Source organism: Sprattus sprattus, assembly GCF_963457725.1.
Source record: "Sprattus sprattus genome assembly, chromosome: 4".
Classification (NCBI taxonomy): domain Eukaryota; kingdom Metazoa; phylum Chordata; class Actinopteri; order Clupeiformes; family Clupeidae; genus Sprattus; species Sprattus sprattus.
In genome coordinates this window covers 33,482,949-33,504,686 of record NC_137923.1, presented here as the reverse complement: position 1 = coordinate 33,504,686, position 21,738 = coordinate 33,482,949, and the positions used below count along the sequence as shown (strand labels likewise).

At 40.2% G+C, this 21,738-nt stretch overlaps 1 protein-coding gene across 1 annotated transcript in view; it reads right to left on the bottom strand.

The window, feature by feature from the left end:
- The window catches only part of wls (Wnt ligand secretion mediator), a 72,273-nt gene that overhangs the window by 17,705 nt on the left and 32,830 nt on the right, over positions 1-21,738 (bottom strand). The window contains exons 3-6 of the mRNA XM_080836569.1: positions 21,332-21,456; positions 20,835-20,996; positions 6,972-7,108; positions 5,457-5,625 (exon numbers count right to left, since the gene is read on the bottom strand). Coding sequence (XP_080692695.1) covers positions 5,457-5,625; positions 6,972-7,108; positions 20,835-20,996; positions 21,332-21,456 — 593 coding nt within the window. The remainder of the gene's footprint in view (positions 1-5,456; positions 5,626-6,971; positions 7,109-20,834; positions 20,997-21,331; positions 21,457-21,738) is intronic.

Here is a 21,738-nt window from a genome sequence, read left to right as displayed (position 1 = left end):
GAGGAGGAGCTTCTTTCCTCAAGCATTCCTTATCCTGAACACACACAATGACTATAAAACATCAATTACATCTTTTTTCACACACTGCTCTTTAAACTCCCTCTTGCTATTTATGAAAAATATTTCTTGATCTTTCTTTCTTCACACTCGCACAGAAAAAACAGTAGTATTTCTATGTATGTGACAAATAAACCTCCATGTATCAATAAAGGCAGTAATTGTAAATACCAATGACTGTTTGTTCATTCATTCATTCTTCCACAAATGAAAACAACACTAATGAACCATAAAAATACTCTTTATGAAACATGAAATATGATATATAAAACTGTACAAAACTAAATAAGAAATAACAGATTAGGGACACTCAGTCCTCACTGTTAGTGTCAGTGTCAGGACAGTTATCTTCCAGTTCCTCAGATTCTTTTGTGTTGGCACAACTAAGGCAACGACATAGGTCAACTACATACAACACAATCCTGCAGAAAAACATCTGTCTGTCTCACAGGCACCTTTGCAGCCACAGTGTATCATATGCAAAACACTGTCAGGGGCCGGATTTCTAGTCATCCAGGTGACTTGCAAGTTCCCATCCTCTATTTGCCAACCATATCCAGCAGGTGATGGAGCACTTATATTATGTTTGAGACAGGACCTCATTATTGCAGCCTGGTAGTTTCCCCTTTTGCAGTGCTGATGGAGGGCATCAGTGGTAGGGGGAATGGATAATTCTGGCAAGGCTGATGTCATACAGAAAGGAGAAAGCCTTGTACCTAGCTTTATTTACATTATCAGCAGCTGGCTGATCATATAAGTGGCATACATACTGGCAAAGAAATGCAAATGTTGACTGCTCCAAGTTAAAGTTAGTACCTAAACTTTTAAAAGCCTTTAGTTACTCATCTTTCTCACATGCAACAGAAAATGTCTTTCTTTTTCCTTTGCCATAAAAGGCACTTGTGGAGTCACACCCAGAGAATGTTTGAATTCCGATCAAGGCTGAACACACACTGGTTCCAAGAGCTGATGACACCTTGGTAATGTCAATGATACATGTCTTGTTGCCAGTCCCTGTGGAAACATATAAAGTGCATGGCAAATCTGTCTGCACACTTACAGCAATGACTGCCACATCTGTAGATGCCAGACAGTGGAGCGGGTTGAAACGAAAACAGGGTTCACCTTACAGCCTATATGAGGATGTGCATGTGTGTGAGTGTGAGTGTGCACACACTGGGCACCTTCACAAGGCTTCTCTCCAGTCTTTTCTTCCACACACACACACACACAAACAGAGTTGAAGACCTTGTAAATGTTTTCCCACATAGTATGTTTTTGCATATAAAAATGCCAGTGAAAATGCCTTTACATATTGTAAACATATAAAAGGTCAGGCACATTTATGTGGACCTTCCCTGCCATGTACTATCAGGTGACGTTTTAAAGACCCAGCTTGTTTAGAAGTTTTTCCACATTGGCATGAGTATCAACATATGCATTTGAGAAGGGCAAACTTCACACTTCAGAATTCAAGCATTTACGTGGCTTTTCTTCACTGTGCAACCGCTGATGGCATTTCAGACTTGATGTCCTAGTGCAGTGTTTCTCAACCACTGGGCCGTTGCACTTATCATCCTTATTACTTCTGTATTTTGTGCTGTGTCTTATTGATATAATGTATTTAACCCTTATTTAACGTTAATCACAATTACAAACAAGGGTCTGACAGGGCTTACAATTAGGTGTGAGTGCTCCAGATCAATGAGGAAAAGTCAACCCCCTCGCTGGATTTCTAAAGTTGGGATGATTATTGTATTTCTGTAAGTGTGTATGTGTGTGTGGGAGAGAGAGAATCTGGGAGTGGAGCTGTAATGTTATAGGGGAATGAGGGTTTATTGTTGTGAATTAAATCTCACCTGTGAGTGTGTGTGTGCGTGTGTGTCGATGTGGAGTGAAATGTGTGTGTAGCCTACTGTATGTGGGGTGTGTGTGTGTTTGTATGTGGAGTGTGTGTGTGGTTGTTGCCACCTTAAGTTTTTGCCCATTTTCTTAAATCCATAGTGTCAAAGTTAGTTAAACTCGCAGGCAGACATAGTTTTTGCAGGGGCAGTGAACCAGCTCAAGGATCACCTTTGGAGCTGGTGGAAGTGACATCCAGAGTCATAATCCTTGTCTTTGTTCATCTGTCAGACGATGTCCTCATTTCTTTGTGATTTCTAAGAAATGCTCATGACTTCTTACAATGTTGCATGGAATTGTTTGTGTATCATCTAAGCCTATGATCTCACAGTTAAGATCACCTCAGCTGACGTAGGAAGTACAGTCTTCTTTGCCTTGATTTCTTCGGTGTGCTGGGTGTTCACAGTCCATGTAAGATCGTCAGTAATGTGTATTCCCATGTATGTCAAACTTGATCTAAATGACTTAACATAAAAATAACATTATCGTATATTTGCCTCATTGTTCTTCTTGGACGCGGCTATGTATACAGCACTAATTTGAATTAATTTAGCCCACTTTTGAGGATGTTCGAGTGTTTTCCTCTATCGTTAAAGTTGTTTCTAACCGCACGGGAGCCGCCATTTTTCCATTCCACGTTTAAAGAAGTCCACAGGCTTCTCTTTAAGGGCAGTGTGTTTGGTATCGAGGTGCCTTTTTAATTTTCATGACTTCATGCTGTCATTTGCCAGTACATCAGCACACAAAACACATTGAGGACGTTGCTCAGTTGTGCCAGTGACGATGAAACCAAATGCAAAATGTCATATTTGCAAAGTTTTGGCTTATTCGCGACTGGCGCATCGGTTGCCTGACTTTTACGAATCACAAACGTGTCCATAGTTGTGTTTGATGATCAAATTTTTTTAAGGTTAGGTGTTAAGGAGGAAAGGGCTAGCTGCAGTTGGAATAAGTTAGCTAGCTAGAAGGCTAGCTCTCGGGGCCACGAGCTTTTTAAAAAGACTGTATAGCAAATTACTCCTTAGAATAGGCTACGAATAGACCTCCTGCAGTGCAGTAAGGTATTACTTAGGAAGGAGTGAGTTTTTAAAAAGACTGTTTATAAAGCAATTAATATCTGAATGATAGAGGAAACAAGAGAAATTGAACAAACTTTGCAAAGTGTTGTCTCAGAGGGTGAGCGCTAGTTAGTCCCCTATGACAATGGACTGCGTACTATGCCTGCGGTACTTTTATGCTCGGAAGCTTAGGTGCAACTCGCGTTCAAATGATAAGACTCTGTTTTGATTGGTGGATCAGGAAGGAAATACTATTTTATTTGTTTGTGTCAGTCCAGCCCCTTGCATTTAGCCACTGAGGGAGCTTTCACTAACCAGTGACAGGTCTGCAGTGTTTTTTTTTTTCTCCGTCTGCGACATTGCGCCCCCCCCCTGGAGAGTGTTCGCGCCCCCCAGGGGTTCACTTTGAGAACCACGGCTCTATGGGACCCCTCCAGATTATGCCCTTCCCTCTCTCAGCACTGGTCACAGGTCACAGGTCCTGGTCAACATAGACATGTATAGATAGACACCGCCTCCACTGCTTCAGCCCGTTGCCTCGGCGAAACGCGTCGCCGCCATTTTGGGAAAGGAGCTCTCTGCCGTCAGAGGTCTGTCAGACGTGTCAAACTAGCGCAAGTTGCCAGGAGCTGCGGTTTTTCTGGATAAAAATCACGATAACCTTTTACATTTCGCAACCAATTTCATGGAGTATTCAAAGGTGTATGCTCTACGTGAAGTGTGTGAAAAAGATTTGCCTCTACGTTACTTTGAATCTCGCTAGTCAAATCGCCAGTCATACATGTGCATGGGTCTATGATAAACGCTCACTTTTCTTTCAAAACTCGTGCATTTTGAAAATACTGAGAAGATCTATAAACTATCGAAATAGTGCTTCTTTAGTTACTAGTATTGACCATCATTAAGAGAAAGAGCATACATCAAATAGTGAGAAACTGGCAGTCAGTGTGTTTTTCATAGTTTAATTCCTTTTCAAGTATGTGCATTAAGAAACCTTGAACAGTGCAATTGGCAATACACAGTTATTTCACAATTTTATAGGCTATTGTGTCAATTGCACTGCATAGATCTGAAAATGTTAAGAGCATGATTGTATATTATGTCAAATTGTACAAATGTACATATACATATATATATATATATATATATATATATATATATATATATATATATATATATATATATATATATATATAAAATAATATGAATATATACTTATACTTAAAATATATTATATTGTATCACATATTATATATATCATATGTTATTCCATTGCACATTATACTGAGTCATTGTATTATATTGTATTATATATATGCTATGTTATTTATATTACAGTTCAACTATTGAGATGTGTAGGCTATGTATATATTGAGATGTGTATATTTTTACTGCTATAGAAATATATAGATTCTTTTTGTAGCCTAATGTTGATTTGTGAAATAACTGTGTATTGCCAATTGCACTGTTCAAGGTTTCTTAATGCACATACTTGAAAAGGAACTATTAAACTATGAAAAACACACTGACTGCCATTTTCTCACTATTTGATGTATGCTCTTTCTCTTAATGATGGTCAATACGTAGTAACTAAAGCACTATTTCGATAGTTTATAGATCTTCTCAGTATTTTCAAAATGCACGAGCGTTTATTATAGACCCATGCACATGTATGACTGGCGATTAAACTAGCGAGATTCAAAGTAACGTAGAGGCAAATCTTTTTCACACACTTCACGTAGAGCATAAACCCTTGAATACTCCATGAAATTGGTTGCGAAATGTAAAAGGTTATCGTGATTTTTATCCAGATAAACCGCAGCTCCTGGCAACTTGCGCTAGTTTGACACGTCTGACAGACCTCTGACGGCAGAGAGCTCCTTTCCCAAAATGGCGGCGACGCGTTTCACCGAGAAGCAGTGGAGGCGGTGTCTACCTATACATGTCTATGCTGGTCAACGCTTCTCTTCATCCCACACTGACCGTGTCAATTCCATCTTATCGCTCCCAAATCATCCAGAGCTCTTTTATTACAAAAGAATCATTGAAGTCTAAAACCTCCATTTAACTATGATTCTTAGCATATTTCTGGGGAGTGGAAATAGTGTATCCAAATTCGGATAATGTCCTTCAAATATCAGGAAATGTGAGAGATCAAGCATATAAGCAAACATTCTACCAGTGCTCTCTAAGTCTGTTATTCTTTTCACACAAAAAAAAGAAAGAAGATAAAGGTAGTCAAAACACAACATTTGCTGTTTATAGTTGGGTACGTTGGGTGAGTTGACAAGGAACTACCATGTCAATGAAGGAATGCATTCATATATCAATCAGAGAAGGTTTTAGTGAAAGAGATCTAGGATAAAAAGAAAGATGATTCCATTCAAGTAAAAAAAACCAGTATGTTATTTCTGGTGACTTGGTTCTGGTTCTACTGACCATGAGATGCTCTCCACAGAAGATGATCCAGAAAGACAGAAGCATAGCATAGAATATGCCCTGGCGAATGTCTCCAAACAGAAGCATCCATGTCCAGTTGAAACCCACTGAGAACCATTCTACAGGAATGTTGATGAAGGTCATAGAGATGCCCAAAGCAAAGATCATCCTGTTGAGAGAAAAAGAATAAACATAATTAAGATGAGCACATGGTGTACCAAAATAAAGTCATCCAGTCAAAACATGTAGCGTAGCACTTGGTGCTTTGTTAAACTAAATGGACCATTTGGTTGGACATCTTATACAAGAATCTGAGAAATTGTAATTGACTGAGAATAAGTTCAGTTTTTCAGCAGACACTCGTGAGCTTGTTATATAGGATTCATTTAAATATAGTGTTAATGCAGGGCTCCAGACTGAGAGTTGTCATCGCATCAGTTACCCAAACAACATCCTAACAACCACTACCATAATGACTACCTAGCACCATAGAAACAATCATATCTACCACAAAAACAGCATAACAACCACTTCAGTTACCATAACAACCACTTCAGTTACCATAGCATTGTTGCCCTCTTTCTCCTTTGACTCTCTCTATGCCTTGAATTGCGTTAAATGTCCTGATCTTTTACGTTATATTTATTTTGAATTGTTACCTTTTGCTTCACATGCACTGGTATTTCATTCAGGAAATGCAAATCTAGTTATTCTTTGTACTTTTGTCTGCGATTTATTCAGCTCAAACCGCTTAATGCAGAAACTCCGACTGTTGCAGCTCAAACTATAGTACAGCTGAGCCGTAACACAGGCAGACAAAGAACCATGTGAGCGTTCTACAAATTTGTCTGACTGACATTAGATGACTTCTATCTCTGAGCTGTCTGACTGTCTTTAAATGACCTTGAAGAGCATACGTAGCACAGCGGAGAGAGTCCCTGACACTCCAGACCCATTGGAACCCCTGGAGCCTCCTCTCCCCTACTGGTCACTGCACTAATAGGATGTCGCCTCCAAAACTCCAAAACTGTCCACTATCTGTCCCAAAGTTACATCTACTGTGCCTGCAGATGACTTCTGCCATCATCAATAAGATCACCGGTCCTCTTATGTTTTATATTCACTATATTCATAGAATGATTCAAACCTGCTTTTTACATGTTAGTAAAATATGTCTCCTTGTTATGGTTTGAGTTTGGTAATAGTTCCAGTTACTGAAAAACTCAACAGTATGTTGTTGGACATGTATTATGCTTGTAGAAAAAGTTTTTTTGTTTGTATTAGTAATTACTTTGTTGAAGGCGTGTGTGGTTGTGCAAAGTTTATTGTGTGGGATTATCAACTTCAAGGCTGCAGCCTTACATTGGTGGGACATTATATTTTAAAATTAATACAAATGGTTTGAATTGTATAATGATTGAGATGTTGAGTTTAGTCTTTTTTAAATCTAGCAATGACCAGTATCATCCTAATCAACATGATCCGCCTCCTGATCGTCACCACAACAGGTCTCACCTCTCCAGTAGGACGGGTGGGCGTGTCATCAGTGTGATGCGTCTCCAGTACCACACCATGATGATGAGAATGCTGGGTGTCAGAAAAGTCTTCATGGCGAACCACACCTTTGTGAAGCCACCATTCTGATGGATTCCCTAAAAGGAAAAAAAATCACTGCGTATTTTGACTCTATTCAATAAATTCATCAGATCAAGCTATAATTTTGCTCTTCTGAAGTTGCAAGCTATTTTTCTGTTTATCAAAATTTTGACAATAGAGAGAACAAACATGCAAAATGGCTGACAGAAACTAAAGGCGCATGCACACTGTGGCTTAAAAATTAGACACTTTAGAGAAAGGGGTAAAGCTATGGTCCGAAGGCAATTAAGCTTAATTAGTGAAAGGCTCAGTTAAAGCTGCCCAATAGCCGAGCAATCTGTTTAAACTGAATGCGTCAGATTAATGGCAATATCATCACACTTTTCCAAGGAATAAACCGTACTGCTTCATCTTTGTTGTTCAACACAACTACATTCAATTACACATAGCCTAACTGTAGCTCGGCAGGTATGTTTCAAAATGGCCAATACACGTCTCTTCTAACTGACTGATATATTGTTAATCAGGGTATGTGATTTTGAGCCTGTAAAAAGTGTGTTTTGCTCTCTTAGACTATATGACATATGGCCATATGAAGGACAGATAAACACTAGTCACCCAGGCTACGTACTATATAGTTCTGTGGTCTGGGACGGAGCACCAGAGCACAACACCGTCAACTATATCGCTAAAAGACACAAGCTTTTATCAGTGCCAACTGGGCTGTTTGTGGCATTTGAAAGATGTCTGCATGCCTTCTAAGTAGTCAGCTTTCTAGTTCTAGACCAAAACTGTCAAATATTTCTAGACCAAAAATGTCAAATATTTCAGCAACCATTCCGGCACTAGCTGTGAGAGTAGGGTCATCTCTATTTTCTATGGAAATAAGTTTGGAGAAGGAAATCCCAGTTTTCTAGTACATTCACTTTTCCCTCGATAGGTATGGTGTGATGAGAAAGAGTGCTCTTATAGCAAGCGTTAACATATTAGGATAGGTATGGTGTGATGAGAAAGAGTGCTCTTATAGTAAGCGTTAACATATTAGGATAGGTACGCTGTGATGTGAAAGAGTGCTCTTATAGTTAGCGTTAACATATTTGGATCGGTACGGTGTGATGAGGAAGAGTGCCCTTATAGTTAGCGTTAACATATTTGGATCGGTACGGTGTGATGAGGAAGAGTGCCCTTATAGTTAGCGTTAACATATTTGGATCGGTACGGTGTGATGAGGAAGAGTGCCCTTATAGTTAGCGTTAACATATTTGGATCGGTACGGTGTGATGAGGAAGAGTGCCCTTATAGTTAGCGTTAACATATTTGGATCGGTACGGTGTGATGAGGAAGAGTGCCCTTATAGTTAGCGTTAACATATTTGGATCAGTACAGTGTGATGAGGAAGAGTGCCCTTATAGTTAGCGTTAACATATTTGGATCGGTAGGGTGTGATGAGGAAGAGTGCCCTTATAGTTAGCGTTAACATATTTGGATCGGTACGGTGTGATGAGGAAGAGTGCCCTTATAGTAAGCGTTAACATATTAGGATAGGTAGGCTGTGATGAGGAAGAGTGCTCTTATATTAATCGTAAACATATTAGGTTGGCCTCAGTTAACTAGGGTAGGCTAGAACTGAAATTGTATCCATTTCATAACCTTTTTACTTTAATTATTCTGGGAAAATACTGAACTCTATTTGGTGCAGCGGATGTATCCAGAAGACCCCAGTGGAACTGAACAGGTGAGTGAAAGCCTGTTGAGATGAGCATTGGGTCACTGGGAGAGAGGGGACATATAAATGTATTCTAGGGTTTCCACTCAAGTCAATGTCAAATTTCCTGATTTTCACTGACAAAAAAAGCTGAAATTCCATGACCTATAATGAATGGAAAGACATCCACCTGCAGTATTTTAAACCCTTCTGCAAATATTTACATAGGGTGCAGCCTGCTTAACATTTGTTAGACATGGCTTGTATGTGCAGAACTAAATGACAATGAGGGCAAATTAGGAACGATGATCACCATGTCTAGCTTGACTAACTGCACGATGATCAGTGTTTGGATTTAATCAACTGCTGCATTATATTGGATGAGGCGGACCTGTAGGCCTACGCTACAACCTTTTCATCATTTAGATATTTTATAAGGTTCAGAAGCTGGAAGGGGATAAATGGGCGCTGGAATTGCAGTATTTACTTTTTGGTAAATGGCAACTCGAATGTAAAACACACTACAAACAAAATTGCCCAATATTCACCAAATTTGACAGAGATTATCTTCATACAGAGCCTCAAAAATTCACACAAGGATTTTAGATTTTTTGAAAGCATTCGCCCATGACAAAATCAAAATTGGTTTGCGAAGCCACCAAACAGGAAATGGGCTCATACCTCACCAACACTTTTATATATCTACACCAAACTTGGTGGACTGACGTAAGACCCCGCCCAAAGAGGATTTGGGACCTTCGGGACAGCTATAACAGGAAAAAACATGTTTTTGGTCAATACTCTTCATATCTTTGGTCTAAAAATGTATTGTTATTTCAAGTCAGGCCTCAAGTCTGACTCAAGCCTCTGCCCTGAGGGAGTCCAGCAACAATTACCCAATTTGACCACTAGGTAAAGCTACAAAATGAAAACCCATGTTTTTGTCATCTCTTCATGTCTTTGGTCTGAAAACAATTGTTATTTTCAAGGCAGGCCTTTTGTGATCCTGACATCTAAAAGTCATCATTTGGAATTTCAGTGATGGCCCTCTAACATACAGTTCTACTCACCATTATTGGCACCCCTTCATTTTTCTGCATAACCTCTACAATATCTTCAGAAATAAATGGAAAGATTTCAGCTCACTCCATTTTCAATCGGATTGAGATCAGGACTCATTGCTGTCCATTTTAAAACCTTTTTTCCCTTTTCAACTTTAGGTCTTTTTCTTGCTGGAGGACCCATGATCTTCGACTCAAACTAAGTTTTCTTACACTGGGTAGGACATTTTCGCCCTGAAATCTCTTGATAATTCTCTGATTTCATGATTTCTGTGATCCGGTCAAGGCCTCCAGTACCAGATGCAGCAAAGCAGCCCTACAGCATTATGGATCCTCCACCATGCTTAACTGTTGGTAGGGTGTTATTTTCCTTGTAGGCGTCATTGGGCCGTCTGTAAACAAACTGTAGGTGTGCATTGCCAAAAAGCTCTATTTTTGTTTCATCTGTCCACAGGACATTTTCCCTTTAGTTCAATGTGTTTTGTGCTGAGTTGTCTGTTTCAAATTGTTTATTTTCAATTGTAAAATAGAGCTGCTGAACCTAAATGACTTATGTGCAGTCTGTAGGGCCGCTTTCATTTGCATCACTTTTAGTGTGCCTGTCCCTTCAGAGTGTACCACTCACGCAGTTTGTGTGTTTGAGCCGTTAATCGAATTACACTACAATATTACATGACATTTTCACATACATTTAAATGCAATATTCACATATTTAATTTGTGTTTTCAAAGCCACTAACTGAAGAGTGTTGAGGCATCATTTGATTTGAATTAGCTGCTGTCCAACAGACACACAAACACACTTCTCCCTAGATTCAAGTCCTCTCCATAGATTTGATTGGTCAGTCAATAGAAGATGACACTGCTGTGAGGCACCTGCTAAATGTTACGTGTGCTCAGTGCAGACGTCTGGGCCACTCAGAATAGCTCTTGTTTTCGTGTGGAGAGAAAAAAAATTGTGTACCGTGTGATACTTTTCAAAACTGAAGGCTAATAATACAATATATATGGGCCATTCTACCGAATTGGTGCAAAGTCAGGTCGGAAATATTTCGATTTTTTTTATGTTTTATTCCCAAAACTTTGTCCGTATGTATATTGTACCATATCTAAAGTACACTTATCTAGTAAAAGAACAGTCAATTTTTATATTGTATTTTCAGAATGTGTTGGAATGTTTTTCCTCTTCCAAAAATTGTCACTACCGAAACATCACATTTACTATAGTAAAAAAGTATTATTATTGACCTGTTCAGATTGTGTTTCCTTCCCTTCTCTGAAGAGTATTTTTACAAATATTTCTTGAAGGTTTTCACAATGAAATCCATAAAAATGAATTTTTTACCAAATTTTCAAGTTCAATTTATACAATTCATCAAAATCTAAGTGCAATATTTCTTTGTAAAATGCAAAATACTGATCATATTGATTCCAGAGTTGTTGATTGATGAAATTGAACATACATTAATCCAATCAGTATCATAACATTTTAGTTGATTACTCAATATACTTAATTTTTTACAAAACATCCTGTGTTTCGGTAGTGCTGCACTGTTTCGGTAGTGACATCCAGTGTTTCGGTAGTGACTGCACTGTTGGATGGATGTTCATATCTCTCCCAAAATCTTCCAAAAAGTGCTCTGGGCCACCCTTTAGTCCACACAACACATTTATTTAAAAAATTATCGGATTGAACTACTTACCATTTCATTTTGTCACTACTGAAATCATCAGGTCACTACCATATGTTTCGGTAGTGACTGTTTCGGTAGTGACAATTCTAGCTAATTTTAAGCATAAATAAAGAATTCTAACAAGCACACTGCATGCAAAGACATCTTTGAAGAGGTGAACACACATACAAACATAAGATTTTCCATGAAACCCCAAAAGGTTTACTTAATTGAAGAAAACATGCGTTTCGGTAGTGACAATTCTTAAGGTTACACGTCGATTTTCAGACTTTGGAACACATTTATATAAAAACTATGGGATTTAGCTACTTACCATTCAACCATGAGGGTCAGAGATGCAGTGTCACTGCATGGTCAAAAATGCAGAGTCGTGGCTAAAACACAGGCTCAGCCAATGGACTAAAACTCTTGTGTTTCGGTAGTGACATGAAAACTAGGGACATGATTTTTTGAGTATAGAAAATTGATTTAAAAATTAAACCCACAATAAATCTAAATATTCCAAGTTCTATTTCAACCCAATCATAAAGATCTTTGAAATTAAATCATTGAAAAAAATCTAAAAAAATTGAAAAGTGTTATTTAAAGGCATTGAAATTTAGATGTCAGGGTTGGGGACAGCTACTTCCCAATAGAAAGTACCCTATAAATGATGATTTTGTATATATTTAGCTTATCACTATCTCATGTAATGCATTGGGTTTATATAGACCATAACATTTTCTAATTAAATATCTATGCCTAAATACCTAATTGTTTTGTAAATAGTTTTTATTGTTGAGGGACTGCATATTACACGAATTCGGTAGAATGGCCCATATATAATATGCAAGGCTTATAATACAAGTTGTTTTTTATTTATTGTTAAGTCCTTTAGCTGACCTACATTTCTCACAATGAAATTCAAGTACTTATCCATTCACTGGCTAGCTATCTCAACCCATAGGGAAACTAATGTCGACCTGACTAGTCTAATTACAAAGGCTACCACCAACTACATCATCAACCGTTTAGATAATTAGAGTGAAGATCAATGTGTTGAGCTCATACAACCTTCCATTTATGGAAAGTAGCCCATCAGGTCCAAACTCTTTTGAAGACGATGCCATTCACTACCAAAGGTTGGGACACAAGAAAGCTAGCTAATCAAATAAAAAGAAAATCTGACTTAAAGACTTGTACCTACAGTGGGGAAAATAAGTATTTGAACCCCTAGCGATTTCACAAGTTTGGCCACTTGCAAAGAAATGTGTGATCTATAATTGTAATGGTAGGTGTATATTAACAGTGAGAAACAGAATATCAACAAAAAAATCCAGAAAAATGCATTTTATTACTTTATTTGCATTTGATGCAAAAAATAAGTATTTGAACCCCTAGGAAAAACTGACTGACAAAAATGACTAAGTACTTTGTGGAATAACCCTTGTTGGCAAGCACAGACGTCAGACGTTTCTTGTAGTTGGTGTAAGTAAAATGGGTACCATTCTCATATTGGAGTACCAGATTATGTAGGTATCTTACCCAATGAGCAGGCGCCGGGTGAATGTGGGTGCAATTGTGTATGAATTGTGATATTGTCTTCACGAGGGCCACCAAGACACACTGGTGCTGTCCTTGCAACAGCAACAATATGTTGGTAATCTCACCCGATTGGACAGGGATCAACCATTCAACACAAAGGCAGATCAATTAAGTTGATAATCCACAAATCAGTCTCATTAAATATATCAGTCTCATAAAATATATTATACTATCAATTTGGAACTCTGATTAATAATTAAATTAATAACTACACAGTTACCTTATTAATAGTATGGTTGAAGGTCATTGGAGTTCTGAATAGAAGAGGTTGACAACGTCCATTCTTGTGTAACATTAAATAAACCAGCGTATATAAATCAAAGTATTTATTACACAATGATAAAGAAATAACACACAATATGTAATCTAGCTAAATGTACCTAACTAATTAATTGAAGGAGTATATGTATGTGTAAGGGAGAGGGAGTGTGCGTGTGCGAGCGAGCGAGCTTGTAAGCTCAGAGTTGCGCTGTTAGGAGCGCGCCTGAAACTATGTGTGTGTGTGTGTGTGTGTTCCTTTGTCCTGACCACGTAGTTCCGCGTGCATGTGTGTGCAATCGTGAACATACATGTGTGGTGATGAATAAGGACGAGCCTTTCTGCAGCGGGAAGTTCAATTATGAGCTTCGCGTGTGTGGCTATATGAAGGCCAATGTATTTGTTATCGTATGTTATTTAAGATGCCATATTAGAAGAGGGAAGTGGTTAGTAACGCATGCAAGTCCCGATGTATATGAGAAGCAATCCTAACGTTAACCCTTAGATGGTGTGGCGAAGCCAACTACCAACTAACAATGAAAGTATATAACAGTTATGTTCGGTAAACAAAACAGATACAATACATGAACAATGGCATATGTAAACAGTCCTATGCTTAGCCAGGTTGTGAATAGCTAAATAGCTAACTGCCCAGTCGATGATTTTACCAGTCCTTTGGAAAAGTGTTGTGCTGGCGTATCCGACGCTGAGGAGGCAGAGAAGAGGTGATGCTGTCCGGAGATGGAGAAGTTGTCCTTGCTGTGATGTCGTCGGTATTACACTGCAGCTTAGATCGGAGGATTTTGATCGCTCGGAATGTTGCAGTTTCCGTGAGTTCTGTTGTGCTTTGTCCCGGTTGCAGAGATAGCTAGTTAGCAGGTCTAATGTTAGCTGCTTTGCTAAATTTACTTTGTCTCAGTTAGCGGGCAGTGTTTGGCTAACGAGAGATTGTCTTTGTTGAGAACAAAAGAGTAGGCCTTCACCAGTTGATGGTGGAAGGACGAAGACGCTCCTTGGGCGACGCCAAGAGATAGAGAGGTGTGAGCTGGCCAACGCCAGAGTAGAGAGAGTTCGCAAAGAGAGTGAATGTATCATTTCAACGCAGTTTATAGTGAGAAAGTGCGTCACGGTTTTTAACACCTTGTTGGCAGCCAATGCCGTCTCATGAAATGCAGATAAGAGAGTTTAGGTGATAAGGGAATTGTGGGTAATGAAGTCTTTGGTTGGACTAGGTACCGACATCCCCCCTGTGGTCACTTGATAGCACCGGATGTGTGATCCAGTGAGCACAACAGTGCATAGTCCATGTGTGGAAAGAGTTCATTGGTGAGACAGTCAAAGTTGTAACATCAGTACTGGGCATTTGTTGATACTATCTATTCTGGCTAAGCAGGTACAAGGTCATCAAGTTACAAAGATAAAATCAAAATAAACAGTAATGACAATGACATAGCATACAACAAATAAACCAGTGGATCGTCTACTCATCAGGGTTAGTGAGAATAGGAAAAGTTAGTGATGTCAACTTGTTAGGCTGAGATGCAGAGATAGTGGCACCTGATACAATGATAAAACCATTTCTTGAGAATCCAAGAGTGTGTTTGGTGAATCACTCAATAGATTGGATGACAATACTGACTAGTAGATGACTAGTGACTGACTAGTCTTGGCAGCCTTTGCTGTTTTTGTCCTTCAGGCATGTTCTGCTGCGGAAGGGTGTCATCATGATCTCAAAATCTTAAAGCTCAAATGGCTGTATCAAGGTTTGTGTGGCAGTATGGTAATGTCCTAAACTTGTGTTTGATGTGGACATGTGCATGACTAGCTTTGTCTGCGATGTATGAAGCTAGTGTGCTACTGCGGTAGTTTAAATGAAATACCAGTTCAGAATAATGGAAGTTGCTGCTGTTGCTAACAAATCCAAGTTTGGCCTATACAACTACAAGAAAAGTGAGATCCCTGAGCAAGCATTTGTCTTACTGTCAGTGCAGGGTGGCTTGTGTTGTTTGGCTCAACAGACAGTTAGTGGCGAACTCTGGAGTTCATGCGCTTGGAGTGTCGTCTGACTCGTGGCTCAGGGCTGTTACGCTCGGGGTAACCATAGTCAGAGGGACAGTCAGAGGCACTATCACTGTCTGTAGCCTTGCGGCCATGGTCTGAGTGTCGGTCAGTGTGATGGTAGTCATCATCCGTCGAATCTAGGGGCAGGTCATGTTTCTGGGCCATGATTTCGGAATATGGCCTTCTGCTGCTTCTAGGGGATGTATGACTATTACGACGCTGATGATGGACATGGCGGTTACGCTCAGTGTCCCTATGAGGCCGTTTGTCACCCCCCTTTGGTCTGTTGTGAGGGTGAACTTGTGAGACCGTGAATTTGTGAGACGCTTTAGTATCTGAGCAGGTAGGCTCAGTTGTTTTCCCCCTTTCTTTGGAATTGACAACAGTTTCCCAAGCCATCTGTGTCATTTTCCTGATCTCATTCATTGAGGGGTTACCTTCATGCGTCATTAGGGAAACGTGAGTGCGCACACATGGGTGCAGGTTGCGCAAGAACAGAGACTTGAAGGTGGAACTCTCTTCTAAGCCTGGTGCATTCTTGCCCTGGAAGTATGCATGTCTCAAACGTTTATAAAAATCCCTAGGGTGTTCTCGACGGGTGTGTTTGACTTGGGAGGCAGCAACCAATGATGCGATCTCGTCAACAGGAGAAGAGTATTCTTCTTTTAAAGTATGACAGAGCTCGGCGTAATCATTTCTGATATGGGGAGGTTGTGCCTGAATAAACTTGTGGACTGCTTTAGAGCTGGTTTTCCACATGAGTTTAATTTTCTCCCTTTGGTTTGCATTGGGTAGGTCAGTCATGTTATTGTCTAGTTCCCTAAAGTAATCGTCAATGTGTTGATCACGGTGGTCTGGGTCAAACATTTTAATGTCCTTAGCTATGAGCTCAAGCGCTTCTAGACGGGGACTCTGTAGGGTCTTTTCTGAAGAAGGCGAGACTAATCTAGCATGGGAACGGACATGTCTATCACATTCTAATGTGCTTCTCTCTGGGTGAGAGGCAGATGCTGGACAGCGGTACTCACTCTCGTGGATGTATGGAGAGGAGGCTGAACAGTCTGTACATGACCTAGTCCTGCCTTCGGAGGGAAGGGCACGGAAGAAAGTGTTATTTAACAGAGGCTGAGAAGAAGGATGGGCAGTATATCTACTGGGGAATAAACTACCTGTTTCTTCTGTATCTGTTAGGGGCAAATGGGAAGTCAGGCTGTTAACTCGGTCTCTCAGTGGAGGTTGAGGAGCTGACTTCATTCCCAAGGACTGATGGTCAGTTGGGAAGTGTTCCCATCTGAATGAAGGAGGGGTAGACCTTTCACCAAGGGAGGAGTGTGAATCAGAGTAACCAGACTCACATCGGCTGAACGACTGTGGTGGGGCAGGGTGTTCTGACCTAACCTTCAGTAGCTCCTCCTTGTGTGAACAGAGTTCTAACTCTGTTGAGTGTAGGTCTCCTAGGTAGCGCATAGCTTTCTTGTTAGCTGTCTGTACCTCTTGGAGGAGACTAGCATTCTGCGCTTCTAATGCTGCATTGCACTGAAAGGCAAGGCTGGTTTGCCTGTGAAAGTTCAGTAGCAAGCACGTTAACAATGGGTCTTTGGATGCAGTCTGCGCATCATACCTGTTATTTAGTAGAGAGTCTATCTCCTTCCTGCATTCACTAAAACTCAAACTGTTAACGAGTTCAGGGTAACCAGGTTTTAGGCTTTGTGCTACGGAAGAGATAAACTGATCTACACAGGGGTTATCCATTGTTATGTTTAGCTAGAGGGGTAAGCTAAAGTAATGTAAAATAGGGTAGGTTATGAAATTACTTAGGCACTTGGCTATGGTGTTGCAGTGGCAGACACCTTGTAGTGTAACTTGGACAGTACACTAGCCTAACCTAGAAGTGTAGTTACCTACGCTATGAGGAGTAGCTTCCTGGAATGAGGTGTAGCTACAGCGCCATCTAGTGGGTCTAGTGGGCATAAAAGTTTGGGTACACTAACTGAGATGCAAAGCAATTACAGTCAGGGTCAGTCACAGTTACCTAAATTCAAGCTGGAACCCGTGGTGGTAACAGCTAGGTACACAAGTGTTTCACAGGGCCGGTAGCTCGCTGTGGCTCTCTCTCAGTCTCTATTCCGATTACTGGCTGGAATGCATGGCAGTAACAGTCAGGTACAAGCTCTCTTTCACAGGGCCGGTGGCACGCTGTGAATTAATTAAAAATAAGGGAAACAGTTTGATTAAGCACAGTTACAGCTGACAGCTTGACAATGTTACATTGAATACGTGGTATTCAAATGCTGGACAGAAATTCACAATTCCTACAGAGTAGGTTCAACCTGAATGGCTAGCAGCAATAGCAAGTTCTAAGATTTCCAAGGTTTGGAAAAAGTGATAATTCACTAATAAAATATCAAATAGCTTGTAAGCTCAATTTGATATATAAAGCTTTGCACTTATTTGTAAGTACAGCTAGGGCTTAGTCCTATGACAGACTAGTGGCGGTGAGTGTTACGACTTTTAGACTAGTCTAACACTAGAATATCAAATTCTGAATTTGGCCTGAAATTAAGCGGTCATTAATATTACACAAATAATGAATGATTGCCAACAGTACTATCCTCACACGGGGCACCATATTATGTAAGTAAAATGGGTACCATTCTCATATTGGAGTACCAGATTATGTAGGTATCTTACCCAATGAGCAGGCGCCGGGTGAATGTGGGTGCAATTGTGTATGAATTGTGATATTGTCTTCACGAGGGCCACCAAGACACACTGGTGCTGTCCTTGCAACAGCAACAATATGTTGGTAATCTCACCCGATTGGACAGGGATCAACCATTCAACACAAAGGCAGATCAATTAAGTTGATAATCCACAAATCAGTCTCATTAAATATATCAGTCTCATAAAATATATTATACTATCAATTTGGAACTCTGATTAATAATTAAATTAATAACTACACAGTTACCTTATTAATAGTATGGTTGAAGGTCATTGGAGTTCTGAATAGAAGAGGTTGACAACGTCCATTCTTGTGTAACATTAAATAAACCAGCGTATATAAATCAAAGTATTTATTACACAATGATAAAGAAATAACACACAATATGTAATCTAGCTAAATGTACCTAACTAATTAATTGAAGGAGTATATGTATGTGTAAGGGAGAGGGAGTGTGCGTGTGCGAGCGAGCGAGCTTGTAAGCTCAGAGTTGCGCTGTTAGGAGCGCGCCTGAAACTATGTGTGTGTGTGTGTGTGTGTTCCTTTGTCCTGACCACGTAGTTCCGCGTGCATGTGTGTGCAATCGTGAACATACATGTGTGGTGATGAATAAGGACGAGCCTTTCTGCAGCGGGAAGTTCAATTATGAGCTTCGCGTGTGTGGCTATATGAAGGCCAATGTATTTGTTATCGTATGTTATTTAAGATGCCATATTAGAAGAGGGAAGTGGTTAGTAACGCATGCAAGTCCCGATGTATATGAGAAGCAATCCTAACGTTAACCCTTAGATGGTGTGGCGAAGCCAACTACCAACTAACAATGAAAGTATATAACAGTTATGTTCGGTAAACAAAACAGATACAATACATGAACAATGGCATATGTAAACAGTCCTATGCTTAGCCAGGTTGTGAATAGCTAAATAGCTAACTGCCCAGTCGATGATTTTACCAGTCCTTTGGAAAAGTGTTGTGCTGGCGTATCCGACGCTGAGGAGGCAGAGAAGAGGTGATGCTGTCCGGAGATGGAGAAGTTGTCCTTGCTGTGATGTCGTCGGTATTACACTGCAGCTTAGATCGGAGGATTTTGATCGCTCGGAATGTTGCAGTTTCCGTGAGTTCTGTTGTGCTTTGTCCCGGTTGCAGAGATAGCTAGTTAGCAGGTCTAATGTTAGCTGCTTTGCTAAATTTACTTTGTCTCAGTTAGCGGGCAGTGTTTGGCTAACGAGAGATTGTCTTTGTTGAGAACAAAAGAGTAGGCCTTCACCAGTTGATGGTGGAAGGACGAAGACGCTCCTTGGGCGACGCCAAGAGATAGAGAGGTGTGAGCTGGCCAACGCCAGAGTAGAGAGAGTTCGCAAAGAGAGTGAATGTATCATTTCAACGCAGTTTATAGTGAGAAAGTGCGTCACGGTTTTTAACACCTTGTTGGCAGCCAATGCCGTCTCATGAAATGCAGATAAGAGAGTTTAGGTGATAAGGGAATTGTGGGTAATGAAGTCTTTGGTTGGACTAGGTACCGACATTGGTCACCAGGTTTACAAACATCTCAGGAGGGATTTTGGTCCACTCCTCTTTGCAGATCCTCTCCAAATCTTTAAGGTTGCGTTTTCAATGGGAGGGAATGAGGTTCAAGCCCAATATTCCACGTTACATGGCCCCATCCATAGTCCCCTTGATGCGGTGGAGTCGTCCTGTACCCTTGGCAGAGAAACGGTGGTGTGTATGATGTACTCTTGGGGTCATATTCAGCATTCCCCCCCCTGTCAAACACGGCAAGTCGAGTTGATGCCAAAGAGCTTGATTTTGGTATCATCTGACCACATTCTGTCTCCCAATCCTCCTAAGAATCATTCAAGTGTGCAATGGCAAACTTCAGATGGCCCTGTACATGCGCTTCCTTGAGCAGGGGGACCTTGCGAGTGCTGCACTACTTCAAAAAATTACGGCGTGGTGTGTTGCCAATGGTTTTCTTGGTGACTGTGGTCCCAGCTGCCTTGAGATCATTCACAAGCTCCCCCTGTGTAGTTCTTGGGTTATTCTGCACCTTTCGAATGATCATCGATACCGCACGAGGGGATATCTTGCATGGAGCCCCAGACCTAGAGCGATTAACATTTGTTTGGTGTTGCTTCCATTTACAAATAATCGCACCAATAGTTGTCTGCTTCTCACCAAGCTGCTTGCCAATGGTTTTGTAGCCCATTCCAGCCAAGTGCAGGACTACAATCTTTTCTCTGACGTCCTTGGACAACTCTTTGGTCTTGCCCATGGTGGTGAGGTTGAAGGGGTGAAGTATGATTCTTTGGACAGGTTTCTTTTATAAACGTCACCAGTTGAGATCAGGTGTACCTTGTTAGACCTAATGAGGACTAATCTGTGTGCTTCTTGGGCACATAACTGGTCATTGTGAGCCAGAATTCTTGCTGTTTCTTGGGGTTCAAATACTTTTTCATAAATGTTATAAAATGCAGTTTTCTGAATTTTTCAGTTGATATTCTGTTTCTCACTGTTAAAATACACCTACCAATACAATTCTAGATCACACATTTCTTTGCAAGTGGCCAAACTTGCGAAATCGGTAGGGGTTCAAATACTTATTTTGCCCACTGTACATAACTGTAAACATAAACCATTAATCAGAAAACAAACTGAAGGGAGTCTTCACAAGTTGAAAGCCACCAGTTCTACTCACCACAAGTCTTATGTCCTTTATCTCTCCAATACCGATATTCACTTTTTTCCGCTCGTTCACGGGCAGTCGAATGTTAAGAAGGTAGTACTTGTGAGCAACATTGCCCACTTCCATAAAAGGCAAGAGGTCACATTCATAGTATCGCCCCTCATTTTCTATGATCTGAGGACAAGAACAATCAATCACCAACAAACAAAATACACCAACCAGAAAATACATGACATGGCTATCTGTGTAAAGGCTATGACAAAGGAACCAGGATGAAATGTAACAAAATAATTAAAAGCATTAACAAAAAGCTATACATATACCTTTTCTGTTGTGAAATAGCTAAACATATACCTTTTCGGTTGTGAAATAGCTATACATACACCTTTTCTGTTGTGAAATTGCTACAAATATACATTTTCTGTTGTGAAATTGCTATAAATATACCTTTTCTATTGTGAAATAGCTATAAATATACCTTTTCTGTTGTGTAATTGCTATAAATATACCTTTTCTGTTGTGAAATTGCAGCTCAGCTTCCGCTGCTCAATGGAGTGGGCCATCTCAGTCCACTCACTGAGTGAATCATCTCTATAGGCCAAACCCACATCAATGGTCACCACAGCTCCATCCTCTGTTGAAACAACGAACAGAAACCGGATTGAATTACACGCGTAGCGAGTACAACACCAGTACCTCTCCTCAATTCAGCAACCACCGACTGAGAGTGATGCAGGGCTGATGACAAACCGCAGCCTCTTAAAGAAGCAGTACAGGTTTAACTCCTCAGTGTAAACATTAAACATATTAAAAACAGATAATAGAACCATGACAGCCATTTTAGTTTCATACAATAGGTTCATACAACCAAGTTTCATACAATAACAAAACCTTTTTTATTACCTCCAAGCAGCTA